This window comes from Lissotriton helveticus, chromosome 4_1, assembly GCF_964261635.1.
Source record: "Lissotriton helveticus chromosome 4_1, aLisHel1.1, whole genome shotgun sequence".
Lineage (NCBI taxonomy): Eukaryota > Metazoa > Chordata > Amphibia > Caudata > Salamandridae > Lissotriton > Lissotriton helveticus.
Window position 1 is genome coordinate 495,822,780 of NC_136063.1, and position 12,727 is coordinate 495,835,506.

Genomic DNA, 12,727 nt, shown 5'->3' on the forward strand with positions numbered 1-12,727 from the left:
CTGGACATCCTCAGAAAAGCCAGATGTTCTCAACCAGACGTGGCGTCTAACAGCCACCGTTGTAGATATTGCTCTGCTCAGCGAGTCGGTCATATCGAAGCCACATCATATGGCGAACTTTGCTGCATCACTCCTGTCTGTTACGGCTTGGGAGAGGATTGCTTTGGCCTCCTCCAGGACCTGGGTCCGCACTTCCGCAAGTTTTCCACAAAGAGTGGGAATAACAGCCTAGCAGTGTTCACCGACCTCAATGCACGGCTGGCAGTAGGAACACATTTCTTGCCCCAACTGTCCAGCTTCTTAAATTACCTGTCCGGCAAAGGCGACAGCGAACGCGCCTTGGTAAGTAGATGTCTTGATAACCAACACCTCCGAGGTGGGGGTGGGGTGGGTAGTGAAGAAGTTTGGGTCGCCTGGGGTGAGGGAGGGTCACGTCTTACCATATAAATTCCCAACATAACAATCTGCTCGACCCATGTAGCATGAAGGTCCCTGTATAGGCCCCACCAGCTAAAATCTGAAAATATGCTATCTTGACCATTTTTTCCATGCACTATCAGTAAGTGATAACCCACACATCCCTTGACATCTGCATATAGACCCAAGCCCAAAGAACACTGCCTCATGTTACCATCTTCAATAATAAAAATTCACTAGGCCCAATATTCTTAAACATGCATTTCTTTTGTGCCCAACACTGAGAAGCAGCTCGGACAACCGCAGAAACTTTCCACAGTTTCAAAAGCGACCAGCTGGTACACTCTCGACATTTCACAAATATCGTTGCTTCATTTTTATTATGAAACTTTCCAAGCTTGCTCAAACGAAACCCAAGACGGCATCTTGCAATGATGACACCGGTTTCAAAATTCCTCTCTCACATATATTTTATTTATTTTATTTTATGAGAAACTTACGCTAAAAATGTTCTTTGTTTATAAGTTGCAGTCAAGCATTGCCGACCACCCGCCCAAACACCTGACCCACCAGGACACCACTTCTGTGTTCCCAGGGTTTTAGCAACACCACCGTAAGCGTGCAGTCAAGAGCACCTACACCAGTGTGGTTCAAGTACATACGTCAATGCGGTTTAAACATTCTGCATTGAACAGGTATATAGGGCCAGCACCCCAATTTGAGCCCAGAACTGTTCTGCAGTGCCTTGACAGCGTTGGTACCCGGCTGGCCGTATATCTGCATTGGGACTTCTAAGCCTACTCTCAGGTGGTACAACCCAATCTAGATACCCTTTTTTTCCCTTTTTTTGATCTCTCCATTTATTCTCGTTTTTTTCATCCTCACCCAATTCATTGCGTCTTAAAATTGTAATTCTTGCATTGTTAGTTTCCTCTCTTAAGGTTTGCCTTCTAGGCACTTGTGCGTTATAAAAATATATTTTGTGTTATTATTTTTTGGACTGATTGCAAACGTGCTTTTAAATATATTCTTTCTAACGCTAATGAATTGATGAATATAGTTTCTGCTGTGCTAATGACTTGAAGAATTAAAGTGCTACTTAAACGTTATTTCTTCGTTTCACACCTGTGTTCATTATTTTTAGATAAGCAGTGTTTCAGTGGCCCGTGAACACAACAGAAGGGAAATACTTACCCTTTTTCAGCTGGCGACCACAAACAATTTGTGCAAGACTGTTCTGGCGGTGGATCTGGAATACTCTGACAGATTACCCACAAACCCCCCCCCCCCCCCCCGACTCCCCATACTGCAGGCCACTGGGTGTGTCAGGGATATTTTTCATTTTATTTCCCTTGAATTTCCCTGGTCCCTGGTATGTGGTTGTGGGGTGGTGGCTCTGGGATCTCTCTGCCTGACTCCCCAATCCCCTGTAGCAGTCTGTCTTGCCACGATTTTCACCCTCTTTTGTCTGTATGTGGTCACAATTTTCGCCTTTGCTTCAGATAGACACAGTGTCGGTTTTTATTGAGTACGTCTTGTGGTTACCGTTTGTTGTGGGTTTCCCGGTTTGCGTCCAGAGATGAGGTTTGACTTTCAGCCCAGGTTCAAGTCTGGGTGCTTGTGATTGCATTGGATTAATTTTGATTTGTTTTCTGCCCAGGTTCGAGTCCTGGTTATCATTTGTATTGGGCTTTCTTGTACATCGAGGTTCAAGTACACCATTGTGGTTCGATGTTCAAGTCCTCAATTTTGTTAATATTGTTCGAGGTGCAAGTCCTCAATTTTGGTTATATTGTTCGAGGTTCAAGTCCTCAATTTTGGTTAAATTGCTAGTTCGACTCCTCACTGTGTTTATATTGATTTTGCTGTTGCTCGACTGGCTTTTCACTCCGTTTCACTCTATCTGTATATTTTCTTATTCAGAAGTTTTTTTTCTTTATATACTGTGGTTTCCTAATCCTGCCTATGTTTCCTGGCTCACGGTCCTTTTTGTCTTTCAATGCAAGCATCCTTTCTTTGCCCGGTTTGTCCTTATGGATCTCATTATTTCACAGCCTTCCCTCCTGTCTTTATTTCCTCTTTTAACGACCTCATTTTACATGGTTTGGGTGTAACATTCTTCTCTTTTATCAAACTATTTTTTATCTGCAACCGTCGCGTCTCTCCTTGACACTCCCTTTTTTTTTTTTTTTAACTGCGCAGTTCACTGCCACCCTAAGGGGTAGTCACTTGTGGTTACTTCGCAGACTTCACCCGCCTTCCACTACTGTGGTTACCAGCCCGGCTGCCTCAGCTGCGCTGTCTTCCTTCATCGATTTCACCTTCTATCTCCTACATTCAGGCCTGATCTCCCCCTTCTTTTCTCTCTTTTTTCTTCTTCTCTACCTCCTTCCCTTACTTTTCTTTTTCCTTCTTCTTTACCTCCTTCCTTACACTGTCTCTCCCTTTCTCTTTGCTCTCTCTCTCTCTCTACGTATATTGTTCAGCTTCACCTCCCCGTCCCCGCCCCCGCCTTGCACCTCCTGTGGTCTCTCTCCTCGGTGCTGTCGATATCTCTCCCTGCCACCGCCGTCCATAACACCACTTATTCTAGGCGTCACCGTCACCCCAAATACCCATGTCCGCCTCTCTACGCTATCCTTGCCCGACCTATTCACCGCCCATGTACGTACATCTCTCGCCCCGCCATCTCCAGACACAACTCGCCCTAACTTGCTTTGGCCTGACCACTTATCTAACTCTTCCACCCTATCCACCCCCCACTCCGCTCGGCTCCTTCTGTGTATTCCGGTCCTTCAGCACGTTCCGCTACCTCCCCCATTGTGATTATCACTGACGGGGAGTCTTCATTAGACTCCACACAGTCCGTGGCCTCATCCGAAGCAACATCTCTCCCACATCTTGACACCTCGGGCTCTCCCACACTCTCCGCCTCCTCCTCCTACTTTTCATTGTAACACGCCCACTCTCAAGACCACCCGGCACCTCTGTTAAGGGTACTCCTGCACGAGTATTTACAAGACTCTGCGTCCCTGCCTGACCTTGCAAGCCCACCCCCTTGCTCCCACTCAATATAAGGGAATGACCGACAATTCCCACAACAATACCCCACCTCATCTCACGGTATACTGTAGTGTAGTTCCTATTATCCCAATAGGCTCTGCGCATTGGAATAATACCTCCAATAGTATAGACCTAGACCAGACGTTAACTAGGTCTTCTACTGTCGATATTAGACTTAAAGTTTTGGGTTTGCCAGCTAGCTCAGAGTTCACTAGAAACTTTCTCGAATAGGCAAGGAGGAGTTGAACCTTCCTGGATAGACAAGAAGGGATTTAGTTTCTGACAACCATAGAACATGACAACTTTGCTCTCCCCTAATCAAGAGTGTATCTCTAGAGTCGTGTGAAAACAAAAGACAACTTATTTTACTCAGTCAGTTCAGTGCATTCTTAGTTTCACCAGATTGTAGAGAAAAGGAAGAGACGGGCGTGTTCAATAAAAGATGTTATTTATTGATCAGTCTCTTTTCTCATACAAGAGAAATGGATCGATATTATTGCAATATTTATGGTTAAGTAAAGTGCATACAATAAAAGCAGAATTATGAAATAATACTGTAAAAGCATTGATATGGTTTCTAGGCCATATGCTATTTAAAATGGATAGAATATATACATACACATATACATTTAACTAATCGTACTCAACTGGTGCTTCTAACCACGCCTACCCCGGTGTACCTGACCTAAGCCTAATACGTGGGCTGGAGTAGAAAGTAGCAGTTTGAGTTAAGTTTGTTTTGCCAAGTGACTGACTCAAGAATTCTCTGCAAGGGGTTATTCAGTTCTGTACCTGAGATCTAGGATGGTTGAGGGATGGTATCTCTCGTCTGTGGTCTCGATATTCCAAGCTGCCTGCAAGGGCTGCTCGGAAGCGCCGGAGCTGGATTTCTCGGCAGGAGAAAGGCAGCGTCTCGTTCTCAGCGCGTCAGGAAGGCGGGGCAGCGCCAGTGGGCTTCACTCTCTGCTGGGCTTCGGCAAGTCTCGCTGCTCCGATCTCGTCACCACCGCGTGTGTTTGCTTAAGGCAATGTCGGTAATATTTATACCTGTAAGGTGCCGAGATTGACGTAAGGATGGACATAGATACGTCAATAAGGATGTCATACGAGCTGGTCGTTAGCACATTCTTTTACTGGAGTTCTTTGAGAAATCAAAACAATGGCCGCAGGGATTTTCCCAGGTTGTCATAGGTTTGATTTGTTTTGAGAACTCCGTATGCCTTATCAGGGGCTGGAGGAATATCGCTTGCCTAATTAGATGGCAAGTGTTATGACCTAATCAGATAACGCGCTCCTGTGCCGTGGTCTAGCTTAATCAGATAACGGTTTCTGCATCATGGGATGGCTGCTAGTTAATTTGTTAACCAGAATAGGGTCAGGAATAGGGGGATCTATACAGAACCTATAGGAATACATCACAATACCTGATCAACAATCACGTCGTGAGTCTGTCAGACGGTCACCCCTCTTGCTTTATCCACGTGACACCCTTCACAAATACTGCTCTTCTCACTATATTCCAAGCACTCGGTATTGATTATAGTCACACGTGGCAGATCAAGCTCTCAATAGCACCGGCATTTTCTTACCTCCTTACATCAAAGACTTGTGCACCAAAGCACAATAGAAAATAACATCTCTTAGCACACTTCTGCACCATCTACCCTCCATGACCATAGGTCCCATACAGACAATATACGAAAATAGAATATTGGGCACTTCTGTGCACAAAACACCAGATTGGATCTATGTACGCATTTGCCGAATATCTCCAGGCTTAGAACTACCCACCATGCTCACCACTTCCTGGCCACGGAACCCATTACAAAGTAAAATTATTATTGCCCTTGCCCGTCACAACCTTGAATTTCCTGATTTCTCCCCTGAGGGAATATACAGAGGACCAGAGGAATTGGATTTAAGACTGATAATTTGTCTTATTGTTCTTGTTGCCATAGGAGACGAACTTATAAAAGACCTATATCCCAACAATCCTAGTAACTAGTCGGAGAAAACGGACAGGGTGCGCTTCACCCTGCCTCGCAGTAACCACATTGTTCCCCTCAGGCTTACATCCTGTCACTCTCACACTAGTGACCCTATGAATAGGATACTGAGCTCTACTGTATATAAAATAACCACCGGCTTTCACATGTATTTTATCTTAGGACTCGAAAGTTGGGAAGGCCCCACCATACTAACAAGTTATTGGTCAAGACACCCACTTCTGTCTAAGATTGCTGATGCCTGTTTTGGCGGCCAGCTCCACGTCCCTGGTTGCACTCCTGCACAGGACCACGAATTACAGGACGGTATATACCTCCGTGTCCTTGAGGGTGTAGGAGAAGAACTGATACCAGATCTCAATTACACCCACTGAGAGTGAAAAGCATAGGAAGAGGTGTTTCATAGCGACACCCTCCACTGAAAAGATTTATCTTTCATTTACATATCAAACTGACTCAATATGTCCACGCCTCTACAGCAAGTCTTGAAAACCTTCGGTGGGCAGAACAACGCATACTTAAACATTGTAGAGAACTTCACAAACTCACAAAAAACATGAGTCACCCATGGCCCTCAGAAGGTATGGGAGAAAGTGGCTCTATATATACTGGACAATGAAGTACAATGTGTATAGAGTCCACAAACCCCAAAGGTATAACAGAGGTTAAAGTCAGGACTGACCTTCCTCTCAAAAGTGGTAGCTTGGTCGAGCAGTAAGGCAGTACCAGAGGGCAGTGCAAAGCATTTGTTGTACACACTCAGTCAGCAAAGGATTTCACACACTCAAAGACTGAACTCCAGGCCAATGTTTTTTATATCCAAAGATATAGTTGTTTTATTTTTAGAACCAGCCGGCATAAAAATATACTTTGCTAGATATGAGAACTCTCATGTAATTACATTGCAAGGAAGCAATACAGCTGGTGAACACAATAGGTACAGGAGTTGCTGTAGGAAACTCAAGTCTAGACACACTTAAGCATTGAGCTCAATGGATTGTTACCATAAAAGTACAGTTGATTACAGTACAGATTACTTTAGTAGTTCCAGGACTAGATTCTAGATTCAGTCCTGGGGTCTAAGCTGAAACCAGATTAGCAAAAACCTTTTAGTTACTGTGGTGAATTTTCATTATTATAAAGCTGTTTTAAAAGTTCACACTTCGAAACATTTTAATGACAATCTGGCAATGTTATTCAATGGGAGAAAATTCAGGTTGCAGGTAAAGAATGACCGCGTTACTTTTGTAAACCAGTACTGGGCTTCTAGGGCCAGCACTGGGGTCTGAACTTAAAACAGGTAGGTAATTGCGTTTCAGTATCTCGTATGATTTTTAAAGAATATTTCAAGTTTTCAAAAGTAGGCACTTAGAAGAAATTTCATAGAAAAGCAGACAATGGGCTGCATTGAGAGTTGGGGAAAGTGCTTAGTTTATGTAGATACAGCCTTCACTGGCTCCGCCATCAGAACGAATAACTTTGGAATAATTTCCAGTGTATGAGCCTACAGGCGAGGGTTGTAGGGACCTTCAAGGAAACCCAGCACTGGATAGGAAGAAATTTAGCTTAGAACCCATCCTATCCTCCCCGATAGCAGAAACTTCTGGGGCGCATACCATGTCCTAAGGAAGTTGCAGGATGCAGTGGATTATTCTAGTAAAGAGATTCAACAAACAAGCTGGAAACCAATTTTTTGTAAGCGTTTGGCACTCATCGAATTGATTTATGCTCTTAATCAAGTGAAATGAAATGAAATGAAGATGCACCTATATAGCGCATGGCTACCCGGAGGCATCCCAGCACTGCAAGCGGAAAGATCAGCGTGGCAGCCAACTAAGGAAATAACCAGGTCTTGAACAGTTTACGGAAGATGAGATGGTTAGGTTCTTTCCGTAGATCAAGAGGAAGCAAGTTCCACAGCTTCGATGCATTGTAGGAGAACATACGTCCTCCGCTTCTGGCTTTTCTAATCTTTGGTATGGTGGCCAGATGCAAGTGGTCCGATCGAAGGAGTCTGTTGGTACGATAGGGGCGGATAACGGAATGGTTAATAGCAACGCCATTTCCGGCCAATGACTTATGCACATCACCTTGAATTCAATTCTCTCCTTGAACCAGTAAAGGGATTTAAGGGCAGGTTTTGCTGATTGGAGTTTTGGGGTGTTCAGCAGAATTCTAGCTGCCCTGCTCTGCACTGTCTGAAGTTTGGATAGGGTTGCACAAGGAGCACCTAAATAAAGGGCATTACCATAATCAAGATGGGACAAAATAAGTGCCTGAACCATCAATTTCCTGGCCTGGAAGGGAAGGAGAGGAGAGGGAAGACCTTCCTAAGCATCCTTAGGATACCATGGCACGAGGCCACCGCCTTTACGTGCCGGAGCCTTAAAGGTGAAGTTTTGGTCTAGCCAGATACCAAAGCTCTTTATCTGGGGCTTGTTTTTATTTTATTGATTACATTTGTATGGCGCAACAGCTACCCTGAGGGTTTCCCGGTGCCTTGGATCTGAGTTAGGCTTGATAAGATGGAAAGTTACAATTAGGAGTGTGGAGTCTATTGATTAAATAGCCAAGTTTTGATGCCCTTTCGAAATTGAAGGTACCTTGATTCAAGACAAAATTCGAGCGGCAGTGAGTACCACAGAACCGGGGCCAAGTAGGCAAATGAGCGCCCGCCCAATCGTGCTCGTTTGGATCTAGGTACAGAAAATTTGGCCTGGGAGTAGGGATAGGACCCAGAGTATTAAGCCATATAGTGTGTAGGTCAGTGGGTGACCGGTTCCCCAGGATCATCAGCTCGTTTTTTTCCCCATTTAGTTTAAAAAGAGTCATTCATCCATTTGGCAGTCTCTTCCAAGCACTGTCGAATGTTGGGGGATGTAATGTCAGCATGACTAAGTCCTACCACCAGTTGGGTGTCATCTGCATAGGTCACTATGTGTACACCAAAAGGCACCACCAGCTTCGCTGAAGGGCTCATATAAGCATTGAACAGTGTGGAGCTCAGGGATGACCCCTGTGGAACCCCACAGCTGAGAGGCATCTGTTTTGAGTCCACATCAGCCTCAAAGACCTGAAAGAGTCGATCACTCAGGAAGGACTGCTGCCAGGCCAGCGCAGCCCCGTTCACCCCCAGTCTCCTGAGTCTATGGACCAGGAGTTGATGGTTTACCGTGTTGAATGCTGTGCTGAGGTCCAGGAGTAAGATCAAGGCAATGCCTCAGCATCCACGATTTTTCCTGACTCCTCTACAACTGAGAGCAGGGCCGTTTCTGTGCCTTGTGATGGGCGAAAGCCTGTTTGAGACGGGTGAAGAAGTTTATTAGTCTCCAGAAAGGTAGACAGCACTGAATTTGCATGTTTTTCAGCTATTTTGCTGATCCCTGGGAGAAGAGAGATGGGACGATAGTTTCCCAGGGAGTCAGGGTGCAGGCTTGTTTTTTTAAGGAGTGCTCTCACCATAGCTTCCTTCCAAGGCAGGGGGGGCGTTCCAGTTACAAAAGAGGCGTTAATCAGCTCCAGAATAGTCGGGGAAACTGTTCCAGCCACTTGTTTCAAGATTTTTAAAGGTGCTGGATCTTTGGGTGATCCGCTCAAGTGTCTCATTGTCCATCGGAGGAATAATTTCCAATATGAATCTATACTGTGAGGACAAGGATCTAGAACTTGGCTTTCCGTCTAGGGGAATGAGGTGTATATAGCTTGAATTCTATTGTGAAACAATTCTGCAACTTTGTTGCAGCATGAACCTGAAGTATCAGGGGTCGCTGGGCGAGGTGGAACTCTGAGAAGGGTTTTTGCAATGCGAAAGATCTCATACACAGAGTTGCCTGCCGATAAAATGTACTCTTCGTAGTAGGCCGCCTGGGCTATTTTAATTTCGGCTTTGTATGATTTAATAGGCTCTCTATATTTTAGTTTGTTGTCTGGAGAGAAATCCTTCCTCCAAGTTCTTTCTAACTTCTTACAGATTTGTTTTAGTTCCCGAAGTGTTGCAGAATACCAGGCCATTCTATTACTACCTTTTTTTCATCTGGACTGATTTTATGGGAAGAAGCAGATTCAGGGTGTCTTGGATCTATTTGTTAAAGTTTCCGTTAGCGATAACTTCATAATTTGGCACTGGTTTTGTTTTTTCTAGCTCTAGGGTCCATTGTTCTACTGAAAGTTTTGACCAAGAACGTAACCTTGTGCTGGTCGGTTTAGCATGGAATACAGTGGAATTGGGAGTCCAGATAAATGGTACAAGAAAAGGATCAGACCAAGGTACTGGGATTGGCTTCCACCTTGCTAATTCCTCCATATTGGGGAAAATAGGGTCTGGAAAGTGCCCTTTCATGAGAGTAGGATTAACAACTTTTTGAAGAAACTGATGGGCAGCTAGATCCTTTGTAATCTCAACTGCGGCCATCTGTGAGAGGTCATCGAAGTGCAAACAGCGTGTACAACACACCAGGATTTTTTAAACTGGTAGCTTTGTCCTTGTCTACAGCCCGTCTGAAACATGGCCTTCACCTTCAGGTGTTTCGAGGCCAACATCTTTAGGACAGGCCTTCTGATGCCTTTCCTTTATGCCTCTCTTGCAATTCGACAAAGTTATGTGTCAAGATCTTTATTATCAGCTATGACTAGATTTAAATTAAAATGCCAAACAGTAGAAGTGAACTCAAAAAGCTGAAGTTTCTTCACTCACTAACCTCTCTTCAAACTCAGTTAATTAGAGGACACTTCGAGAAAAAGCAGCAGAGTAAATTTGTATATCCGTGGGAGAAGAGTAGTGCACTCACACTAGCTCCTGGAAATAACTCCAGACACTCCACAACCACAGAACTCAAGATGTACTCTGAAAAGCGTAAATACAGGCAGTACTGAAATAAAGGCTGAACTATAAATCAACATAACACCTTGAATTTGTAAAGCGCACAGCTACCTCCGAAGTGGTTTCCCGGCGCCGGGGGCCCTCGGGAAGATTAGACGAGCTATTGCCCAGAGTCACATGGTGCTGGGATGACCTGCCGCCGGGGATCGAACTGCAAACCCTGTGGTCCGGAGTCAGGCACCCTGGCCGCTGCGCCACACCTCTTCCAGCTATGACTAAAGCTCATCATAAAGGTCCTATGCAAGCCATCAGACAATAAAACAGCTAGAACAGCCACACTCCAGCACCAGAGCAGCTAACTGACATGAGGAAGGAAAAGAAAGAAGAACAAGTAACAAAGCCAGCCCACCAACACTTGGACTTTCTTGTTTCCACTGTTGAAGGATAACACTCATCCAGCTTTTTTTTGGGACATTATAAAAAAGTTTGCTACAATGAGTACATCTAGTGAGAAAGACTCAATGATCCTTGCCTTCTAAAACCCATGCAAGATCATCTTAGGCTTAAAACAGAAAAAGTAGGTAAAAATGTTCTCTACAATCGTAAACCTACCTTCTGACAAACTTAAGGCAATTGTAACATTCAATTGTGGTTTGGGCCCTTGTTGAAAGTTTTAAGAGATTACTGTGCTGGTACCGCACATGGGTATTTTTGGACTAAACAAAGGATATATTAATTCCAGAGGTTTAACACTAAATTGCAGATGGTGTTTTGAGTAACTATGAGTTCACCTTTTTGCAATGTGGAGACAACAGATACATTTATGGAATTTATTGTTGAGATTTTGTTTTTCCTCAGCATATTGTTGAACAAACATAATAGAAAATTTACAAAAAATAGAGCGGACAATTCATTTGTTGTAAGGCAACATCAAGATTACCTCCTGGCTTGATGGAACTCACTGTTACATAACATTTACTACTGAGGGGCAATAAAAAAAATTGAAGGTCACTGTCCAAAAACTGGAGGCTGCTTCCATAGGATCATTTCTGAATACTGTTAAAATCACAAAAGGATTACGGAAATTCAATTAATATTTCGGAACTATGGAACCAAGAAGACCTAACACTTAGTCATAGCAGTCAATTACATGTTGCGGTATGAGCTCCCAGGTGTATGGCCTTGAGTCTCAATGTTCACCATATTCAAATTTGGCTTTCCCTTTTAAGAAATAGTTTATCTGTGCTTAAAAAGACAATATGGCTTATTTTAAAAAAAGACCAGGTTACTCATTTTCATTACAATGAAAAGAACATTAAAACTGCAAATTTAAATAGCTCTCAAAAAAGAATGCTTGGCAAGCTGTTACATACCATTTCAGGAATCGGGACCTCCAATTGTGTGCCAGAAGGTGCCTGAATTGCTAACAGTGTGTCCCCTGGACAATAGGAAAATTGGAAAATTTAGTTTTCAGATTTAAATTTAAAAACACAATTTGATTTAGCTGTCTGTCTGCACCTTTCCCACAGCATTTTTTATTTTACTAAATCTTAGAGACTCTATTCCTTAAGGGAAAACAAAGTGCCCCGATATTGCCTATTACACACATCACTACAGCAGGACATTAAATGTGTTAACGAGCACCTGAAATGCACTATCAAATAAGTCCCAGGACGGACTGTAAAGGTGAACGCGCCCGTGAACACACGCTAGTTAACTTACGATGTGCACATCGCCTGTCCCCCTTCCGTAGTCGCAAGGCTGATTCGGTTTCACTTTCTTAATGTGCATGCGCGCTCAGCTCGGGATGTCCTCAAGCCCCGGTGAGTGACGTGCTTTCACTTGTTTTATAAGCCCCTCTCAGCCTGAACCAGAGGCAATGAATTCAAACCCGCCCCTGCTCCTACTTTATCATCTCTCTTCCGATCTTCTCTCTCTGATACAATATGGAAAGGGGGTCGTAATGCACTCCTTCACACAGTGCCCCCCCAAAGCCCAACCTCAGGGTTTCTCAGCAGACCCTCCATTCAAAAAGCTATAAAGAGGAGTGTCATTAAAAAACAGATAAAGGGATTGAAGCCAATGATGATCCACTGAATTTTAAAGGTTAAATTATTAGGAAGTCAGCCAATCGGTTAATGTCAGGTGGAAGTGTAATTTAAATGTGAAGCTGGGTTGATCCTCTCGGCAAAAGAGCAGTCGCTCAGTTTGCTAGTTCAGATCAAGCAAATGAAAGGATTAATGGTCCTAATTTACCAGCACAAGATGATCTAGCAACACAAATATTTTAGCGCAAGATATGAGAAGGAAAGCTACAGAACTTAATGCCCAAGATACCAAAAACAAGATCATAAAATCAACAAAATGCAGTTTTACATATGCTGAATTATATTCTGAGGTGAAAGAAACCAAAACAACTCAA

The 12,727-nt window shown here is 43.8% G+C and overlaps 1 protein-coding gene across 1 annotated transcript in view; it reads right to left on the bottom strand.

Annotated features, from left to right (window-relative positions):
* E2F5 (E2F transcription factor 5) overlaps positions 1-12,727 on the bottom strand; it is a 348,139-nt gene that overhangs the window by 164,242 nt on the left and 171,170 nt on the right. Inside the window, exon 5 of the mRNA XM_078687086.1 lies at positions 11,679-11,743. Coding sequence (XP_078543212.1) covers positions 11,679-11,743 — 65 coding nt within the window. The remainder of the gene's footprint in view (positions 1-11,678; positions 11,744-12,727) is intronic.